The following is a 22101-nucleotide window of genomic DNA, read 5'->3' on the forward strand; positions in this document are numbered from 1 at the left end:
ACACCGACACACGATGGCCTACTCTTGCGAATTTAGACACTGGATCTTCAACGTCCATTGTGAAGCAGATTAATGTATTTTTTTCACGGTTAACACACTGCGCAGTAATAACCAGGGCAACCGCTGGATTTGGACCGTGAACCTCTGCAACAAGTGGCGAACGCGCTACCGCTTCACTGCCCCAACTGAAAGAGAACCAAAGGTCTCAGCCTATGAGCCTCAACATCAACGTGTTACAGCAGCGTTTGTTAAAGCAGACACACTCCCCTTACCTGAGACTCATCAGCAGGATGGTGGTCTGTTGAATAAATGCTGCTGGGCCTTGCAGCATTGGACTGTCGCAAGACCCGCAATGGATTATAGATGGACATAAACACTTTATTTTTTGATACTTTGGGTAGCAACCCACACTAACCAACGCGGTGAAGTATGGTCAAACAGCTCCCCCAGGTAAAATCAAATCTGCTACCCGCACAGCGTGGGAAGGTCCTCATCCACCAGTAGACTGCGGACTGTTGCGTTGAATCGCGCGCGTAAAAAAAAATCACAAATTTTGTTGATTTATGTGAATTATTTGCTGAGGACAAATTCGGAACTAAATTGTCTGAACGAAACTCGGTACAAACGAGATAGACAAAACGAGAAACAATACAAACGATATGTAAACATATTCTTGGTTCTTTCGGTAAAGTCACGTAGATAGAAAATAAAATAAAAATAATCAAATAAACTTAAAAATAAGTGGAAAATAATCAAATAAAATAAAACAACTATAAACATAGTAAAATTAAAAAATAATTGAACATAATAAAAGCAAAAAACCCACCACGTTTCAATCGCCTGATCAAGACCGCTTGTGTTGCGATCGAAACGTGGGGATTTTTGCTTTTATTATTTTCAATTAATTTTATTTTACTATTTGTATTTTTATCGTGGTTTTTCGCTTTTATTCTTTTCGATTGATTTTTTTTCTTTTATTATTTTATTTTTATTTTTTTATCCACGTGACTTTAACGAAAGAACCAAGAATGTGAATTCCCGCAGTCACGAAAGTTTTAAGTCAAGAGATGTAAACGTATTCCCAAATTCCAGAGGTCGCCGATGGGATGTTCAATGGTGTGCTTGGCATGGTTCCTGGGGAAAAGTATGACATTGGGAGCCCCCTAATCCAATTTCCTTCATTGCTCGGTGCCTGGGCCCCGTGGGCCCCTGTGCAACTGCACCACCTGCACTCTCGATGGCTCCGCCACTGGGAGGGCTCAGGGAGAGCCGTGTGTATTCTAGATTTGAAGCTTTCGTGACTGCAAGGATCCATACTCTTTGGTTCTATTCGGTAAAGTCACGTAGGTATGTATGTATGTATGTTGAACTTCTTTCGCACCGTACGTAGCCAACCGTGCTAGTCGGATGTGTGGGGATGGACAACAAACTCAACACAAAAAAGCAGTTCTAAAGAAAGAAGTTTTCAATCAAGATTTAAAAGTGCATAGCGCCAGTGGCTCCCTAATATCGGATGGAAGAGCGTTCTATACGGCCGCAGCAGCGCATCTGAAAGCGCGCGATGCGGTAACCGTCTTTAAGCGATGGCCAGCCAAAAGCCGCTGCGAGGATGACGGGAGTTCGCGTGATGGTTTATGCTCGTTGACGAGCTCAGCAAAGGTGTTGCGGTTCACTTGCGGCACGCACATTGTGTGTGCAATGAGTGCGAGCTGGCGCCGGAGCCCTCACGCCGTTGCGTCCCAGAGGCCCTGCAGGGTGAAACCGTCTCGCAGCTTCTCGATGGCGAGGCCCAGCTCGGTGGAGAAGACCACCTCACGGTCCCTGGGCTTCTCGCGTCGCCGGGCACGGCGGGGCACCCGGGGAAGAGATGTGACGTGGTGGTGGTGGTGGTGTTAGAGGAATGGGTGGAGATGGTAGAGGTGGTGTCGTGGGGGAGATGGTGATGGTGAGGGTGCCGTAATGAATGGGTCATGGTGGTGGTGTTAGAGGAATGGGTGGAGATGGTAGAGGTAGTGTCGTGGGGGAGATGGTGATGGTGAGGGTGCCGTAATGAATGGGTCATGGTGGTGGTGTTAGAGGAATGGGTGGAGATGGTAGAGGTAGTGTCGTGGGGGAGATGGTGATGGTGAGGGTGCCGTAATGAATGGGTCGTGGCGGTGGTGTTAGAGGAATGGGTGGAGATGGTGAGGGTGGTGCTGATGGTGAGGGTGGTGTAACGGGTTGGGATTTTAAGTGATGAATGATGGTGATGTAAGAGGATTTTTGGTGGAGGTGGTGATGATGAGGTTGTGAGAGAAGACGTTAGTGACTTGTTCACATCCAACTTGAATACCTTTTTGCAAAATGTATATATATACTCTCTCGCAGGGAGGTCATCTGAACACTTCCTCACACTGCAACTCATTTACATGTTACAGTGTAAAAGAATGTCAAGAGATAATTACCATACCTTGTTCTCATCAGCAAAGTAAGCCTTCAAACAAAGAACACGTGTTACTATGGATTCTTACATTCTCCCTCAAAATATACATCATTTATAGAACTGAAATTGTGCAGCGACGAAAACATGACGTACTGAGGGATGGTGTTGGCTTAGGGAAGCCTTGTTCCAGCAGTTAATTGATCATTATGGTTGATGATGGCGAGATAACAGATCTTGAGCGTGAATATACGCGCGTCCTGGAATTTGGAAAATTGGCGCAATGGGGGCCTCAAATATAAAGCCCGGTACCCTGGAGGCTTGTGTGGCTCAGGATACTAAAGATTACCATGCCAAAACTACTAACTATTAAAGAAAACTATTTTTTATTTAACCAGGTAAGACCCACTGAGCTATGTACAGTAGCTCTTTTTCAGAAGCGGCCTGGCCATAAATGATAGTTCAACGAAGTGGCTTATCACGTGGAAATGTATATCAGCTAATTACTGTAAGCGTATGTTTCTAAATGTGGAGCGAAACACCGGAGGACTCGGAGACAAAATCCACGCGACCACAGGGAGAACATGCAAACTCCAAACATACTTCAGGGTCGGGATCGAACCCACGACCTCCTGCATACCAGGCGAGAGAGTTAACACTGAGCCAGCACTGCTGAGATGTTTGGTTGCAAACCACGTTCCAGCACCCCCGTGATTAAATCGTAAATAGAGTTTATGGTTGTCAACCCAGTCATTGATGACTGGGTTAAATCTGTCTCATTCCAGCTCTCACAATGAACGGACACCTCAATGGCAGGGCGTGTGAATAGGTGACACCACCTCGTGTGGAAAGTGGTAGTTGAAGGGACCTCAGGAGTATTGCTCTCAGACACGGTGATGTAGTGCTTTCTGCGAGAGACGCCAATGGAATCGTGTTCATCTCTTGTTCATTTTGCGCTTCTGCGGCCGTCTGGAACACTATTCCTTCCGGTATTAGGAAGCCAATGGAGCTGTGCACTTTTAAATCTATATTAATAAACTTATGTCTTAAGAACTGCTTTTTATATTCTTGGTTCTTTCGGTAAAGTCACGTAGAAGGGAAACAATAAAATAATAAAAATATAAAACAATAAAATTCTCACGACGTTTCGACTGCAACACAAGCAATCATCATCAGGTGTGAAAACCACAGCAAGAAAATTTGAGAAGATGGATTCTGGCTTAGCAATCATTGGAAGGATTTGATAAACCATTTCGGGTCTTAATTGATTGATCACGCTTAAGGTGGCTTTCAGACCGCATCCATGATTTTTCGTCTCCACCCTCCTCTTTTCCGAACATAGATGGACTCGTCCATCTGAACAAACTGTCAAATCGCTCTCCGTGGTGCTAACGTTAAAAAAAACGCCACTTTTTTCAAATTTTATTGCTGTTGTTTTCACACCTGATGATGATTGCTTGTGTTGCAGTCGAAACGTCGTGATAATTTTATTGTTTTATATTTTTATTATTTTATTGTTTTCCTTCTACGTGACTTTACCGAAAGAACCAAGAATATGAATCCCTGCAGTCACGAAAGCTTTAAATCAAAACTGCTTTTTATGTTTAGTTTGTTGTCCTTCCCCCGCACTTCCGATTAGCACGGCTGGCTACATACGATGCGAAAGAAGTTCAACATACATCTCGTGACAACATGACACCGATATAACAGCCGGAATACATTTTTGAAATAGACAAAATCGTGGCCTCCAACCCATTAATTGAAGTGGGAAAGCGTCCAAAGTGGAGAAACCTCCTGAAAAAGATTCTTGAGACTCAGTGAAGCTTTCATCGGTAATAAAATGCAATAATATTATGATTAAAATCCGAACGTTTAAATGTAATATCTGAAGTGACTATATGCAGTGTTGAATGATCTAGAAGACAAAAGGATAAGGGTTGACGAAAGGGACAGAAGATGATTATGATGGTTATGAGGATGACGATTGAAATCTGCGATTGGCCCCACGCTTGTGGTGGAGGGCCAGGTACCGTGTGAGCATCGCTTTTGGAGAACCCAGGCTCCAGCTTCAGGTCATCGTCCTCCTGCACCTCCGTCACTTTCTCCAGTGGAGCCGGCTGCACAGTGGGGGTGGGTCAAGGAGGATCGGAGGAGGGATGGGGGGGTGGGAGTCGTGGCAGGAGAGGAGGAAGATCAGGGGATCTGTGGTTCGTCTTCACTCACTGAAGCGCTGGGGGTCTGGTGTCCCGTTAGGCCAGGAGTGATGTTCCAAGTAAGCAGAGCAGCACCCTTCATGAGGTCTTGAATGAATGAGAGATGTGTTTGGAAGGTCAGACGACCCTTTTGAAGTAATGGGGGTGGATCTGAATGTTTGAAGGACATACATGCATCTGTGAGATATATTTTGGTGGATACAAGGACTTCGTGCACGTTTTGGAGTGGACTTGCATGTATTTTATTGGATTTCGATTGTTCTAAAGAGCCAGGCTCCATGTGCTCTGGTGAGGTCTGAGTAATCCTATATGGAATATTGGATGTACGTGCTTGGGTCAGTGAGATGTGGGTCAATCTGAGTTATGTATATTGGTTTCAGGAGGTCTAGAGGCTTCTGAAGCCTGTGGAGTGGATCTCCGTGTGTGTCCGATGGATCAGAGATGCACCTCGTGACCTGAGCGATGCCTATTTGAGGTAGTGGATGAATGTGCCTTGGTCAGAGAAATCTGTGTGGGTCTGAGAAAGCGTGGGACCTCCGTGGAATCTTTGAGGTGCAGATATGACGTGAACCTAGGACATGTGCGTGGGCCTGGGAAGTCATGGAGGTCATCCGCACCATCTCCTCCATGTGGAAGCGCACACCCATGTCGGGCTTTGCTGCGAAGACGCGGTGCAGGCTCTGCAGCTCCTGCGACAACGTGCGCATGAGGTCGGGGGGGTCGGCACGGAATCCCAGCACGTACCCGCCACTCTGCGAGGCACGCAGAGTCCCACGTGAGAGTCCCCGGGGAAACTGTCTACACCACTGCAGAGATTGTCGCGGTTATGCTGTGCAGCTCTCCCATGTGTTTTTGGGTTGTCTCGCCTTTTTATTGTTGAGCATGATGTCCGACATTTCGCTCCACGTACTGGGAGTCGAAAGTGGTTTCTCTATGGATAGACTCACCCCCCTGCCGTAGGAGTATTAAATTGTCATCACTGGCTCAGGGTTGTAAATAAAATATCGTGCTCATTTGACCAGGAAATAACATGTGACTTTGACTAACCTCCAGCCGAAACTCGAGGCCGAATCAGAACCCCTTGCGCATGGTCGAATGACCTCCCTGAATGCGCTCAACCTGGCCAGATCGCGGAAGCTCAGCAGGCTTCTGAGCCCGGGCATGACTTGGACAGACAACTACTTCGTCTCATTGCAGGCCTCCTGAAGAAGGCTTCAGACTCCGCGAAGGCTCTCCTGGGTCAATGAAGGGGCTCGTTGTTAATGTCCCCACCTCACCTGCTGTGTGCACTCAATGACGAGGGCGGCTCCAAACTTTGAGTCCCGGAGCTTCACGGATCGCTACGCAGCGGGTACAGCAACGACATCATCGAGAACAACGATGGACCGCACGGGAGAAAGAAAAATGAAACCCCAAAACCTGACTTCTATTTTCTTGTAGCTGTGCGTCCCCGGGCTGTCTATTCTTTAAGTTATGGTCAATCTTGCCTCCTGTGGTGACAGAAGTGGCTGAGGTATGTGCTCGTGTGTAGTATCTGAAAGATATATTCGGCCCTCAATAAGGGAAATGGTCTCCATCCCTGCTTTGTGTGTTGTGTGCGTTGCTGTTGATAGAGCTGTAGTGGTCGTGGGGAGCGGTAGCGTCGTGGTTAGCGCACTTTGCTATGAACCCGACAACCTGAGCTCACTTCCCACCCACAACTGATATCAGTGACAACGCCCGAGCCGGTCGTGGGCTTGTCCAACCTGAGCTCACTTCCCACTCACAACTGATATCAGTGACAACGCCCGCGCCGGTCGTGGGCTTCTCCTCGGTCGTCTTGACCTTAAATTAGTTCCTGGGGCGGCGCGTAAACATCAGCACTGGGGAGACAGTGCTGGCCACCCATGCCCTCGTGTGCCGTAATAGCCTTAAAAGGTGCTCACGAACAGCAGCACTTACCCCAATGGTCTGTTAAAGGCTACACGGGGGACATTTGTCTTTCGTTATTGCGTGGGCGGCCACGTTACGCACGATTTGCAGGAAGGGGATGCTGACGTTGAAGCACATGTTCATGGCTGCGAACCACACGACTCGAATGTTCGTGATGAAGAAGCTACCCAGGTTGCCCTGCAAGAGAGATGACACTCACACCTGTATGGACTCGATTACGATCATGCATTAGTATATATTATTAATATTGCTCTCGGCATATGTCGAGAAGCAAACAAAAATAAAAAGTGCACAGAGAAGCGTGGAGAGGTGTGCATGCTTGGAATTGCACAGAGAGGCAGGAAGAGGAACACTTCGATTAGAAAACGCAAATTAAAGACCTCATATTGACGGGTTTAACGATCGTGGGCTTGGGCAGACATCTCTAGAGGGGGGTTATGATCGATGGTCGAGACTAACGTTGGAGGAGCAGCCAAGGGAGGGATACACGTCCGAAAGTACATCCACCGTGGAGATGGCGGCGATGAACTCAGATCCCGGGTGGATGGGAGAGATGGCGATGACTCGGATTGATCGTGGCTGACAATGATGATGACGATGATGGCGTTAAGGCACGTGCTCCCACCGTGGAGATGGCAGGGATGAACTCAGGTCCCGGGTGGATTGGAGAGATGGCGATGACTCGGATTGATCGTGGCTGACGATGATGATGACGATGATGGTGTTTAGGCACGTGCTCCCACGCTTATTACCGCGAGCCAGTGTTTGCGAACCTGCTCGCTGGACAGGTTCCACACCCCATCCAACCGCCGGCACAGCTCTTCTCCGGGCAGCAGCCGCAGGTTCCCGTCGCTGACGATGGCCGCGCGCAGCTTCAGGTCCCGGTACATCTTGGACGTTCCGTACGCCCTGCCAGATGCCACGTTGGTGGTCAGCTACAGTGAGGGCCGTCCATAGGCGGGGTGCGAGGCCCGAAGCAAATCCCACCGTGTGAGCAGCCCCTATACTTTCAAACTAAACCAGGCCTGTATTACATCTGACACCGTGACATCGAAGCGCGCCCCCCCCCCCCAAAGCGCGGGGCCCGGGGCGTCGCCCCGATTCGCCGCACCCTATGTTGATGGGGGGTCGTTAGTGATCACTGTCAGTCACTAGATGCCATGTTGACTACCAGTCACTAGACACCATGGTTTGGGTTAATTAACTACCATCGGTCGTATGTGGCCATGTCGGTGGTCAGTAGCAATCATTAGTCACCACATGCCACGAGAGCGGTCAGCGATGACACGTCGTCACGAGACGCCGTCGCGGCGGTCGGTGGCAATCGTAGGGGGCTCGGTGACCTGCACACGGTGATGATGGAGGTGAAGAGCCGCGGGCTGCCCGACTCCAGGTTCGTGAAGATGAACTCGAAGCGAGTGTTTCCACACTTGGTGAGGATGTACAGCGCCTCGGTGTGTCCGCGCAGCTTCTGCACGAGCCATTCATCCAATCGGTCATTCATTCCGTCGATAAAGAGGGACCCTCTTGAGTCCCCCCCCAACTGCGGGGCCCAGGGCATTCGCCCTAATTTGCCATACCCAGGGGACGGCTCAGGTCCCAAGTCCCAACCTGCGCTCCAAGGACCATTGCTAATCCACAAAGGCGTGGGAAGTGGTCCGCTGAACTATAGAAATTGCTAAAATTAAGAAAAGTTTTCATGTATTTTTGTTAATCTATTTTTAATGGTGCATTGCGGTCCTCTAAAATCTTTTGAGTGTTGACAGCGACAGCCAACGCGTCCAGAAAGGTTGCGAACCACTGCTATAGAGGGTATGTTGGCCTACTCTTCTACATTGGCCAGGCATCTTGGAAGAGGTGAGCTTGCTCACACTTTACCCCACCCCATTGGCCTGCCACTGGACTGTGGTGAGACCCATTTATACTGCTGAGTGCATAGAGGCGGTGTTTGTGGTGGTGGGTGGGTGTGTGGGAGGGGGATTGGGTGACTTTAGGAAGCCCGCCCCATTGTTTCCTCTGCCGCGCCGGCAGATCGAATTGAACCGGCGACCTCTGGACTGCTCGTCCAGTGTGCTGCCAACCATTACACCGCTGTTGCAGCCTCGTCCCTAAAATGTGTCACGCCGAGAGAGGGAACGGTGGCTCGGTGGGTGATGACGATGCCCGTAATGCGTGTGCTCGCTGGCGACCAGGTATCGCTATGCCACCGCTCCCGGCTCGCACCGGGAGCGGTGGCATAGCAGTTGGCGTTACGCTGCGCTACGAACCTGGCGGCCCGAGTTCGATATCCCGCTCACGGCCAACACCACCGGTGACGAATAATTATCTGAACCGGTCCTGGGCATCCCCTAGGTCGACTCAGCCTCAAATGAGTACCCGGTGCAGTGTGTAGTAAACATCGCAACTGGGGAGACAAAGGCGGTCGGGCGTGGTTGCTGGCCACTCACCCCCTCGTGTGCCCTTCCGGCCTTCATAGGTGCTGTTCGCTAACAGCACTTGCCCCAACAGTCTGTTCAGGCTACCAGGGCCGGATCAAGGCACGGGGGGGGGCTTTAGGGGCTGCAGTCTAGGGGCCTCCGCCAGCTGGAGGGCCTCCAGAAATTAAGTGAAAAGTTATTTCATTTGTGAATGCTGACATTTTATTTGTTGTTAGCCTTGTAAAAATAAATTTTATTTTTCTTTAACTTTGTTTTCCTTTTGAAAATATTACCGGGGGGGGGGGGGGGGCTCACAGTATCTGTAGCCCAGGGGCTTACAAAATCTTAATCGGGCCCTGCAAGCTACACAGGGGGGGCGGGGGGGAGATCCTTGTTTTCGGTGGCGACCGGGGGCAGTCGGGGCCGGCTCGCAGTGCCGCGCTCACCGAGTTCACCAGGCGCTTCTCGATGCTCATGACACAGTTGAAGCCGATGGCTGCGTGATGGAAAGAGCGGTGTGAGGAGCGGACGACTCGGGTACGCGGTGGACATCATCATCATCATTATAATCAACAACATCATCATTATAATCAACAACTTCATCATTATAATCAACAACATCATTATAATCAACAAAATCATCATTATAATCATCATTGTCATCATCACCCGTGGTGACAGGAATGGTGATGCCGCCACTTGCTGCTGCTACTCCCACTGCTGCTGTTGATGATCGTGCTGCCGATAACGAGTAGTGCTGCTGCTGATAGAAGATAATTATTGTGGCTGCTGATGGTGATGATGACATTGATGGTTATGATGATGTGACAATGTTTCCTGATGATTTTGCTGCCGCTGCCAAAGCTTATCCTACTGATGATGATAATGCTGACGCTGCTGCTGATTGTGTTGCTGCTGTTGCTGATGATGACGACGGTGATGCTCATGGTGATAATAACGAGGCCTACGATCAATTTGGGGGCCGTCCATAAATGACGTCACGCGATTTTGGACGATTTTTTGAGCCCCCTCCCCTCGTCACACGGCGTCACAAAAAGTCAGACTCCCCCCCCCTCAAATATGACGTCACAAAGCTCCCCCCCCCCCCAATATAAACATGCTTCAAATCGCTTTAAACTATTTTCATTGTAGTGCGTATTTAATGTAGCGCTGCACTCTGATGTTGTAGGAGAAAACATTTATTAAAAAGTCTATTTCATTAAGAAGAACGTGTTGTCTATATTTATTTAAAGTTGCTCATTTTGATGTGACGTCACATTTCTCACCCCTCCCCCCTCGTAACACATCGTCACAAATGTCTGCCCCCCCCCCCAGGTGCGTGACGTCATTTATGGACGGCCCCTTGATGCCACTGCTTCTGATATCAATGATGCTGCTGCTGATGATGGTGACAGTGATGCTACTCCTGATGGAGACGAGGACGAGCCAAACTTACTCAGGTTGATGCGGTAGAAGGAATGCGAATTCCAGAGCACGCGCAAGTTGGTGACCACCAGCCTCCCTGGCAGAGGGGTGATCATCTCGGTCACACATCTCTCTCTCTCTCTCCATCGCTCATCAGACGAGACGCTGATCCCTCGCTAAAATAACAAGACAACGATCCCTGTCCAGTCTCGCTGTATATTTTCCGGGTCGCTGGTAGACGACAGTAGGCGCGTGACAAGAAGGCCACTTGCCCGAGCGAGGGGAATACTGCACGTGGCGTGGTGCCGGCCACATCATTATTTCCTGTCCAGGAGAGATCGGTCTGAAAGGAATCCCCGTGTCTCATCCCATCAGGAGAGACACCGATCTCTAGCCCGCTCATCACGACGGGACACTGAACAATCGAAACTAACTAATGTTGGGATCAGGTGAAATAAAATTTTAAAAAGTATTATGTTCAGTGCCCCCCACCCTCCCTTTCCCCAACCCCGACTATTTTCAACAAGGGGCGGGGGGGGGGGGGCTCAATGGGATGCCGCTCATCTCCGTTGGCGGCCTTGAACCCAGGGGTAGAAATTCCACATTCCTATGGTGGGGCACTGGATGCTCATTTGAGTGTCCACGAATTGATATGTCCATGGGGCAAACGGTAAATGATTGACGAACGACGCTTGACATGTTGATGACCAACATTGATGGTTGACGTTATGGGTACCGTTTAACACGTAGGCTTTCGCCACCAATGTTATATTATTCATAATAAAAGTTATTGGGTTAGATCACGTGAAGTATAAATGTGTCGCGACCTGTGTCGGGTGGTGGAGGGTTACGACACATTTAAAATTCACGTGATCTAACTCAAAAACCTTTATTTTGAGTTATCAGTACCGTACTGTATCATCTGTATTATGGATAATCAAAGATGATGGAGGAATGAGGATGATTATTGATGCTGGATTGACTAATTTAACGATGTGTTAGTCTTGCACTCCAGCGCTTTGATGACGCCCCCCCCCCAAACTCCTCCCCCCCAATCTCCCCCCCCCCAATCTCCCCCCCCCCAATCTCCCCCCCCCCAATCATCTCCCCCCCCCATCTCCCCCCCCCATCTCCCCCCCCCATCTCCCCCCCCCATCTCCCCCCCCATCTCCCCCCCCCTTATTCCCCCCCATCTCCCCCCCCATCTCCCCCCCCATCTTCCCCCCCATCTTCCCCCCTATCCCCCCGCCATCTACCCCCCCCTATCTCCTCCTTATTATCTCCCCCCCATCTTCCCCCCCGCCGTACCACTCTCTCCATTGTTCCCCTTGGTGTCCTCCACGGACTCCATCGTGTCCAGGACGAGCTCTCCGGCTCGGGGCTTCATCAGCCTTCACAAACAATCGCACGCGCGCACACACGAGACAAACGCGTGCTTGTAAAGCAACGAGGGAGGAGCGGTGGCGCAGTGATTAGCGCTTGCGCTATGACGTAGGGTCAAGCAACCCCAATGTAACGCGGTAAGGTCTTCATCTAGCAGTGTATTGCCAAAGGGCTGTTGCTATACTTTATTAGCATGATTCAAGCATCGCCATCCCCCGTATAGCCTTTACAGCCTGTTGGGGCAAGTGCTGAAGGCAGACACGGCGCAGGAGGGGGTGGGTGGCCAGCACCACGTCCGGCCGCCTTTGTCTCCCTTATAGGGATGTTTACACACAAGAGGTACTCAGTTGAGGCGGAGTTGACCTAGTGGAGGCCAGAACCAGTTCAGATAATCACTGGTGTTGGCAGTCCCGGATTAAGCTAGTGCGGGGCCTGTAGCATGTTAGAAAGGGCCCCTAAATAAATAAATAAACCACGTAAATACTAAAACACAATTTTTTTAGTTGCATAGTAAATTAGATTTTTTTCATTTGCGATACAGCCAGATAATACGACAAATCGATAACCTTAAACAACCAGTCGTTCATAAAAGTTGAAGGCAGTATAGTACTATAGTAATAGAGCAAGTGCAGAATCACTGAACCGAAATTGAGAGCTTGAAAGCATTTAGCGCTACATATGTAGCTACTAAATATGTAGTAGCTACTTTTGCTACTAGGATAATCCGGCACTGGGTGTTGGCCGTGAGTGGGAATCGAACTCGGGACGCCGGGTTCATAGCGCAGTGCAATAATCGCGACAATACCGCTCCCCATATGAAGTATGTACACACACACACACACGTGCAGCCACACACTCACTGCGGCGAGACATCGAAGCGGACTTCTCTGTCCTCCCATAGAGTCCCGATCGCCGCGTTTCCATCCATGATCCAAGCTTCCCCCAAGTCCCCGAGTCGCTAGTCGCCTGCTCCGACTCGCGCGGCGGCCGAGACCCCCTTCTGCCCGGTGTGGAGATGGGTCCCTCCCTCGCCCTGTGCCATCATCGTGCGTAGGTTGCTAGGGGGTGACAGCCCTGATTGGTCGGGCTGGTGGTCGAGGTGGATATAGTCAAGGTCGCCCTGAGATTTGTAAATTGGGGCTGAGCCGGGTTAGGAGGCGCAGCTCTCCCGTAATCGCATTAGCAGTATCACGTCACCCGTGACAGGTGACTCGGGAACGAGGCGTGGGTCGGCTCCAGTGAAGTGGCTACCGAATGTGCAGGTGGTGCAACTGAACCGGAGGGGCCCTGGTGCTGGGCAATGAAGAAGTCAGGTCCGATGGATGTGGGGCTCTCTGCTCTATTTATTCCAACTTCAAGTTTAATGTATTCAAATTGTCAACATTAAAGGAAGATAAGAAAGCCTCAAACGCGCACCAATAGCCTGTTTAAAACCTACTCGCTGTACTGCCTCATTTTCAAACTGAGCACAATATTTTAGCCGTGCATGTATGTTGAACTTCTTTCGCACCCTACATAGCCAACTGTGCCAATCAGAGGTGGGTGTATTAGAATGAGACAATTTCCAACCCACACGCACAAGCAAGCACCACAACAACCACACTTGCAGAGTGCACGTGGTGCAAAGTAAAACACTTTATTGATGTTATTTTGGTTTGGGTAATTGGCAGATGAAATGCTTTGAGGAGGAACGTACCTGGCGAAATGTTTTAAATGAAAACGACGGTGTTTATTCCACCAAAACGCAACGAAAATCACAACAGTGCAAAAGAGGCTTCAAAAAGGTTAGTCCTCGCGTCACCGTCATGACTAAACTATTAACCGACACATGCTGTTGAACATCACTGGGTAAATATAAAATAACAGGGCCGAAGAGGTACCGAGATGAGAGCATTCGTTATACAGTCACGCAATTATTTTTTTTAAGTGATCTCAAATCATGTAATGCACATGCAATAATACTCAAGCCACTAAAAAAATACTGACTCTTCTTATCAATGTAAGGTTGCTATCACGACTGACCCGAGGGGTGGGTGATCAGCGTGGCTGTGTAGGTTGCAAAGCTCCACTGGTGTAAACATTTCTGAATACAAAATACTCTAAAGTTTTAATCCAATTTAAACAATGTGTTTGTGTGTATATAATGTATAACGCTTTAGCATGAGTTATATCACGGATAACAAGTGACAATGACTGAGTTATTGCCAGAGCGTCATTTCCAAGGAGGATTAAGTTATTTGTTTTCTCAGGATGCCACATATGCAAAGGCTGGGTCTAGTGGGCATAAATGATCCAGATTAACACTTGATCAATAAGAACACTTGGATCATATTATCACAAATATACAGGCATCTGTAGCACTGCAAGTAGCACAGCACGCAGAGACGTACCACTGATCATGGGCAATGTATTGGTTTATTTCTTGGCAAATGTATAAAATCCGCAAGTATAAAGACTTGCAATTGCAAAATGGAAATTTCAATACCTGGTATGAAGTCAACTCAGATGTTTCCTCCAGTTTCAATAAAATTAATACCATTGTTGAAAATAAACAGTTGCTGCCATATAGACTCACACTTCCCACAGAAATGTGAAATTTCCAACGCTGGCTCAGAGCTGTAAAGAGGAGATGAGCAAAGCCCCTTTCTCATTTAAAATAAAATGTAAAAAAAATCCACACTGGCATGTAAGGATGCTGCCCACAAATGTTCAATCAAGTCCACACCTCAAGATGCTGCTTCCAGTGTCTTTACGTTGAACTTGTGTAGTAATGCTGGGTTGGTGGTCAGGCTTCAGCGATCAAGGGGACTGAGTGAGCAATGAGGGCGAGTAGGTATCGCAGCATGACCCCATGCTCTCTCTGGTTATGACCAAAGATCAGTCTCCTAACTTTGTGAGCAGCGAGACATTGCAGCGAGCATCACCCAAGTGCCTCGAGATGAGTGGTAAGGGAGAGATTTGGCAGATTGTCGGATCTCCTATGGTAGTTCCGTTTAGCAGGGTAGGGCACTGTCGCATGGGCCCGACCACACAGAGGTGCAGTTCAGCTCTTGAAGGAGAATCTGATGAAGTCAACCTCGATATCAACCTGGAAAATCACAAACATGAAGTGGGCATTTTTTGCAATTTAGTGGCTGTTATTAAAATAGATTAATAGCTTGCTGAGATCACTAATTTCTCAATAGCAAGCAGTGCAACAAAATTGTACATAATTTTAAGGGCTGTGAAATGGCCCTTAATGGCCTACTTTTTCCCACAATGTGACAGGGTCCTTCTTTCAAAGATCTTTCTGATAATTCCACACAAGTCTTTTGAGATCAACAAACTCGCATTGCACACAGCAGAACGTTCCTTCAATTAATTATGATTTTAATTACTCAATAATTGTTTACCGAACAAAACAAACCCACGGGAGTACTCACAGAATTCTTCTTGTGAAATTTATATGAGGCTGGAAGATCGTATCTGAGTTCCGCAATCACTTCCATGTTCACCTTCCATTCTTCAGCTTTCTTCCGTATATGCTTAAAACACAGACACAACTGCTATTACCGCTTGGCATTCGGTACTTTTATCGTTCTCATCTCGTTCTATGAACATGCTCGTTAAAACAAACTTCTGGGTCACACTCAACACTTGCGTGCACACATGCATGGCCGGTAGTGTGACCACACCTGCCTCGTGGCTGTCTTGTGAAGAGAGTAGACGGACGTGTTGGCCAGCTCCAAACCTGTCTGCAGAAACACCATGTCCATACCTTCTCACACATGGGCAAAGGGAATAGAGCGATGTTGTACTGAAACCATGCCATTTCTAGTAGACATGTAACGATGATTCAAATCATTGATTGAAATCAATGCTTACCTGCCAAGGTACATTAATTGAATCGCGCATGCACAAATCTATTATTTGTAAATTATCAAATGCAGAATCGTGACGCAGGGAAGGCAGGGGACGAATCGCTAAGATGCATGGCGTGCCATGACTCACCTTTGTTTTGCTTGGTGCCGAACGGTGGGTTCATGACGACGGTGTGGAAGGCTTTTCGCCAGCGCGGCTGGTGCAGCGCGCACACGTCGCTCTGCACGACGTCCACCACGCCCACGTCAAACTCATCCACATTGTGCAGACAGGTCTCCAGCGCCTCCTCGTCCACGTCAAAGCCCACACACAGGCTGTAATTACACAAAACAGATCCAGGTGTAATGGGTTAATTCAGATGACTTATACACATAGAGACACTCAAAATGTGATTTCAATAAAAGCAAGCAAACTATGTAATTCCATGTCGTTAGCCTTTATTCAGACTACTTTTTAAAATGTTGACTCTATTAAATGCATTGTCCTTTCGAACGGAAAAAAATCGTGTTAAAATTAATACAGTAATATCGATAGCAAATAGCAGATTATACGAACCCAGCACCCAGCATTGCCGCTCCTATGCTCAAGACCCCACAGCCGCAGCCCAGGTCTCCCACCAGCTTCCCCTCCAGGTCGTCGTAGCGCGTGTGGATGGTGTGAAGCATACAGGCTGCAGGACAACAACCACCACCGATTACCACCAAGTGGTGGAGATGTCACCATGGCGCTTATGTCAGGCTTGGTGCATTCTGAGATCACCCAAAGGTTCCCCGGCAGGAGGCTACGGGGTAGACCCAGGTGTTATGGCAGAGGTGTGGATCCTTTAACTTACAGAGAGCCGAATAGTTCTTCCAAACACCTTTGGCGGGGCCAATACACACACCTCCGTCACTTCTATCACGGTGTGAGGCCCTTGCTGTAACATAAGTGCCTGGGTTAAATATTTTAAACCAAGTGTTGCCAGGTCGAAAAAATTCACCTCCAGTGCCCAATGCTGAGAGTAACAAATATGGATTGTCGGCTATTTTGAAGTGGTAGGCCTAATCATGCAGCGAGTCAGGTGAAATCAAATCATGGGCTGTAGGTCCCCATCCCTGTGTTATGGATTAATTAAATAAAGCATGCACAGGCAAGCACACACAGAACAGCTAAAATCACACCGAGAATAAGACATTAAATAACTGCATACATTTAGGGAATTAAACGGAAATGAGTGTGTGCATGCGAGATAAAGTATGTTAATTTAAGACAACCCGAAGAAACCAATCGGTGCTATTATAGCCACGTTTTTACAGCCCTCAGGGGCTTGAGCATTAAGGGGTGCGAACTTGGCTACCTCCACCATATTAGGCAGTGTTTTCCTTCTATCCACCCTTGCTTAAATTAGAGACGCTACCTGCGATGTGCGGCCGCGTGGCATACTGCTCCAGATGCACCTTGGGCCGAGCGAAGTCGTCCACCTGCTGTAGGTTGCTCTCCAACTCCTTGAGCCTCAGGCGCTTCATGGCTCCACACTGAAACAAACGACAACGGCGTTCATATTCTTGGTTCTTTCGGTAAAGTCACGTAGAAGGGAAACAATAAAATAATACAAATATAAAAAAAATTCTCACGACGTTTCGACTGCAACACAAGCAATCATCATCAGGTGTGAAAACCACAACAAGAAAATTTGAACAAAGTGGCGGTTTTTCAACGTTAGCACCACGGAGAGCGATTTGACAGTTTGTTCAGATGGACGAGTCCATCTATTTTGATTTAAATCTTTCGTGACTGCAGCGATTCATATTCTTGGTTCTTTCGGTAAAGTCACGTTGAAGGGAAACAATAAAATAAAATACATATAAAACAATAAAATGCTCACGACGTTTCGACTGCAACACAAGCAGTCATCATCAGGTGTGACAACCAACGGCAATAAACATTTGAAAGAAGTGGCGGTTTGTATTTATTTATTTTTAAAACGTTAGCACCACGGATAGCGATTTAGAAGTTATTCAGATGGACGAGTCCATCTATGTTCGGAAAAGAGAAGGGGGAGACGAAAAATTAATGTATGCTGTCTGAAAGCCACCCGTAACCGTGAACAATCAATTAAGACCCGAAATGGTTTATCACATCCTTCCAATGATTGCTAAGCCAGAATCCATCTTCTCGGTTGAAATTGTCTCTGTGTTTGTATATGTGGATAGCCTCGTGAACGAATCTCTCTACGACAACGGCGTTGTTGAGGTGACCGCCTCAAGAGATCCGAGTGCTGAGCCGGCACTGCCGAGATTCTGGGTTTGAACGAAGGTTCTCGAGTGGAGCGAGTTAGTGATGGTCGAAGCCCCCGGTTGGCTGCTCAGGGTGCGAATTGAAGTTCAATAGACAGACATATCACTGATCGGACAACACATTAAATAGGATTCTTCGGTTAATTTGCGATAGAAACGTCGTGATTTTTAAAAAAAAAATATATATATTTTTCTATCTACGTGACTTTACCGAAAGACCCAAAGAGTTGGAATTCCTGCAGTCACGAAAGCTTTAAGTCAAGATGTATATATATCACATTGACATCGACTCGAGGTTGATAGCCTTCCGCACGGGACGTGTTGAAGCCACCTCGGGCCTCGCTCTAAACACCCCGAGCCGAGCCCGGCACCAAGAAGGGTCGCGTGGCCCTGCGGCGCGAGAGAACCGAACGCTTCACTCTATGACACGACCAATAACAATAATCATCATGAATAATTACCGCACAATCGGGAGAGAACTGGGAGGTGAGGGGGGGTTGGAGAAATGCCACAACAACACCGGTGCGGTATGATCACAAGGGCACATCACGACAAGTTAAATAGATGCCGGCTGCAGTCGCTCGCCTACGGCATTGCTCTCGGCCTACCGTCGCCTCCACACACACACACAACGACCTCCTCGGGCTGGGCTGGGGGGGGGTGGCGTGAGACTGGCGAGCAACGCCGCGGGACAAATCGCGTGGCTCCTTCTCCTCCTCATTCACCTCCTCCCTCACCTCCTGCTCCTCGTGTGTTGTGAGCGGTGGCGACTCTCGCGGTCAGCGAGAGCCTCGATGTTTGGCGAGTTGACAACGAGACAACGGCGACACAAAGCGCGAGAGAGAGAGAGGGGCAAGACTTTAGTGGAAAGAAACGCGTCGTTAAGGCCGGGGTTTATAAACAACTACGACTGCTGCTGCTGCTGCGACTGGTCTACGGATTACCCCCACCCGGTGAACACTTGAGCGGTGACATCTTGACGGAGGAAAGGGACCGCGGTGAACAGCGCCGACTGCTGTCCGCTCTGGACTCGTCGGCGACGTTCGCCGGGGGACCGCCGTCAACCGCGGGACGCGCCGCGTGTCGGTTGATGGGAGCCGATGGAGCAGAGGCATTTCGGGCGTCGGTCGTGTCGATGCGTTTGCACGGTCAATTAAGAGTTAATTGTTGGAAAATGGCATTGTTACACGTCATGCATCCCACTGGGATTTTTGCACACAGCGTTGGTGTACGGTGCTATTTCAGGAATATTTTGATGGGTTTTTTTTTCCCCCTGGATGTTCTGTTTGCACAGTCACATAGTCACTTTAAGATGTTTTCTTGTTTTTGTTTGTTGCGGTTGCACCCGATTCAAGAGCCGAATGGCTCACAGGGCTATACCAAATAAATGGAACTATGAGACCCTCCCCTTGCCAGTATTGAGAATATAATAATGTTTTACCCTTTCTGGCAATAAAACGGGTAAAGTCACGTAGAAGGGAAATAATAAAATAATAAAAATTTAACAAGAATATGAATACCTGGAGTCACGAAAGTTTTAAATCGAAAAATAAAACAGGTGTTAAGATTTCGACTTGAAGCTTTCGTGCCTGTAGGGATTCATATTCTTTGGGTCTTTCGGTAAAGTCACGTGGATAGGTTCAAAGAAAATAACAAAAAACTACGACGTTTCGATCGCAACACAAGCGATCGTCATTTGCTCTTTGCTTCTGATGACGACCGCTTGTGTTGCGATCGAAACGTCGCAGTTTTTTTGTTATTTTGTTATTTTCTTTGAACCTATCTACGTGACTTTACCGAAAGACCCAAAGAATTATGTGTTAAGATGTTAAAACACCAGTCTGAAACCTTTTTCAAGGAATCATGTCTGCATTAAGCACACACATTCATGAACACGTTTATTACACGGTTCACTGTTATTGACCGCAATACATAAAAAATTGGAAAAGGCAAATGCCACCTCAGGTTGGAGCGACAAAGCGAGAGTATGAACTGTGGGCTCATGATGGACTAATTGCACAGTCCATGCAGAGTATTCCAGGGCGCCTGACAACTAAGAACTCAACAATTAACAAAACAAATTTGTCAATCATCCCAGCCCACGGATTTATTTTACTCTCGATGCCTGCGGTTCCTTAGCCCGTGGTCCGGGGACCCCTGGTGGTCCGCGAGGATACTACAGGGAGGCCGTGGAAACGAAAAACAAAATAATAATACATACTCATAACATCCTCACCGAGGAAAAGTCAACATTTTTAATAACTAGTGGCGTGTGGTGGGTCCGCGTAATGTATTGGAAGTTGAAAAGTGGTCCAAGCACTCGAAAAGGTTGGGAACCGCTGCCCTGTGTCATACTTTGTTTGAAAAAGTTTTGCTGGCTGGCTGGCTGGCCACGTGGGTGGGGGCCCGCAGCGCTGGGGGTACCGAGGGGACTCGCTGGTTGAGGTGCGTGGGGGACCTGGAGACAATTTTGGCTTTGAAAGGATTATTTTTTACATATATTTGACTTTTTTAAATCTCTATATATAAAAGGCTCAGTATGTCTGCAACAACTCAGCTGGCTTCTGATTCCTGGATTGTCTGCTTTGGCTCCGAAGACAAGACACTTTGCAGGAAATATCCATGATGTAGATTTTTTTAGAGTGATATTTTAGCTGTACAGTATTCGCATAGCCCTCTTTAGTGACATTTTCAAGGGTTTGAATCTTTTCACATTTCATTTTTACCTCAGCAACACACTATGGAGGCAATATCCATTATGTATTTATTTAATAGTGAAATTTTATTCTTATATTTTATATATATCTTCTACCTATGTTTTTCTTTGACATCTTAATTTTGTATCTATATATCTTCTCCTTATTTGGTTCTTTCGGTAAAGTCACGTAGAATGAGAATAAAATAATAAATTGATAAAATAAAATAACACAATAATATTCTCACGACGTTTCGGCCACAACACAAGCGGCCTTCATCAGGTGAAGGGACGAGACTGTCTGGAGGACAGCGCTGGAGTGAAAAAGCCACGCTCAGATCACGACCTTTAAGCTGTGTGAGAAGAAACAAAGCGCCTTGACAAAGGAATTAGCATATAATTTAGCATTGAAATGGCTGAGTGATTAGCTTGTGACTGGTCACAGAAATGGCTATGTTAAAGTTAAAGCATACACATCCGCAAAGGCACCCCTTGACAAAGGAATTAGCATAGAATTTGGCATTTAAATAGCTAAGTTAAAGTATACACATCCGCAGAGGCACCCCTTGACAAAGGAATTAGCATAGAATTTAGCATTGAAATAGCTAAGTTAAAGTATACACATCCGCAGAGGCACCCCTTGACAAAGGAAGAACCAAAGAAGATGAATCCTTGCAGTCACGAAAGCTTTAAATCGAAATATATATCTTCTCTCTATATCTTATATTCATCTTTAGATAAATATTTGATGCTAAAATGAGTAACAAAAATGCGTGAATCTTAATTTAAGATATGCTAGATCTGCGTATGTTACACCGGGTACAGCTAATACAGTTTCAGTGTAAAAAACAGTATTTAGTATATCTTCAATTATCGACAACATGTAATAATCAAATGAAACACGCACTACATTGTAAATATGCTACATTTCAATGCTGTCGATATTCTAATGCTTGTGACTATGGAATAGGTAATATGAATAGCGCAGCTATTTATTTATACTGCACGTTCCATTGTGGCTGGATCGTGTGTGCGATTGTTTGCTCTGGTCTGGCGGGCAAACCACGTGCAGTGAAATTTTGCACGCTCTTCTTTGCTGTGCCTGATTTAGTTGTGCGGTACATATGTTTGATTTCTGGCAATATATGTAACACACGTATTCAATATACAAGGACATTAGCTACGTTCCTGTATTTTATGTTGCCAATAATTAAAGATATTCTCAATAAGTTCATGAAATATATTGTCTAAAATCCATATATGTATCAACCCATACGGTTTACCCATATTCCTCTCCACGGAAATTGGGTTGTCAGGTCCATACGGCGTACAGCCGTTTCCATACGGGAAAAATAATAGTCTGTGTTTTTCCCTTATAATGGGACTTTGTAGGATGAACATTGAGATTTATAACGGCACGGGTTGACCAATGAGGTCTTGATTGGTCTGTAATAAGGTAGGGCACTGATAAGTGCTTGAC

General features: G+C 47.3%; 2 protein-coding genes across 4 annotated transcripts; both read right to left on the bottom strand.

Annotated features, from left to right (window-relative positions):
• Positions 1 to 980: 980 nt before the first annotated feature.
• BBS5 (Bardet-Biedl syndrome 5) lies at positions 981 to 13304 on the bottom strand. Its single transcript, XM_032945863.2, has 12 exons — positions 12650 to 13304; positions 11715 to 11797; positions 10438 to 10503; positions 9428 to 9477; positions 7908 to 8035; positions 7338 to 7473; positions 6646 to 6741; positions 5910 to 5972; positions 5250 to 5384; positions 4450 to 4536; positions 2450 to 2473; positions 981 to 1826 (listed from the first exon to the last, which is right to left on the bottom strand). Exons 1-12 carry the CDS (start codon positions 12715 to 12717, stop codon positions 1725 to 1727), a joined length of 1038 nt encoding a protein of 345 aa, XP_032801754.2. The 5' UTR covers positions 12718 to 13304; the 3' UTR covers positions 981 to 1724.
• Positions 13305 to 13392: 88 nt separating this feature from the next.
• METTL5 (methyltransferase 5, N6-adenosine) lies at positions 13393 to 19018 on the bottom strand. 3 transcript variants are annotated; one of them, XM_032945865.2, is made up of 7 exons: positions 18652 to 19018; positions 17047 to 17164; positions 16206 to 16320; positions 15780 to 15964; positions 15464 to 15546; positions 15212 to 15313; positions 13393 to 14877 (listed from the first exon to the last, which is right to left on the bottom strand). In XM_032945865.2, exons 2-7 carry the CDS (start codon positions 17153 to 17155, stop codon positions 14833 to 14835), a joined length of 639 nt encoding a protein of 212 aa, XP_032801756.2. In that variant the 5' UTR covers positions 17156 to 17164; positions 18652 to 19018; the 3' UTR covers positions 13393 to 14832. The 3 variants fall into 3 exon arrangements, with proteins under 3 accessions (XP_032801756.2, XP_032801755.2, XP_032801757.2); XM_032945864.2 differs by having other exon boundaries at positions 18664 to 19011; XM_032945866.2 differs by lacking the exon at positions 18652 to 19018 and adding an exon at positions 18535 to 18637.
• Between the last annotated feature and the right edge of the window lie 3083 nt (positions 19019 to 22101).

Source organism: Petromyzon marinus, chromosome 4 (assembly GCF_048934315.1).
Source record: "Petromyzon marinus isolate PM22_M1 ecotype Great Lakes invasive population chromosome 4, UKy_Petmar_22M1.pri1.0, whole genome shotgun sequence".
Lineage (NCBI taxonomy): Eukaryota > Metazoa > Chordata > Hyperoartia > Petromyzontiformes > Petromyzontidae > Petromyzon > Petromyzon marinus.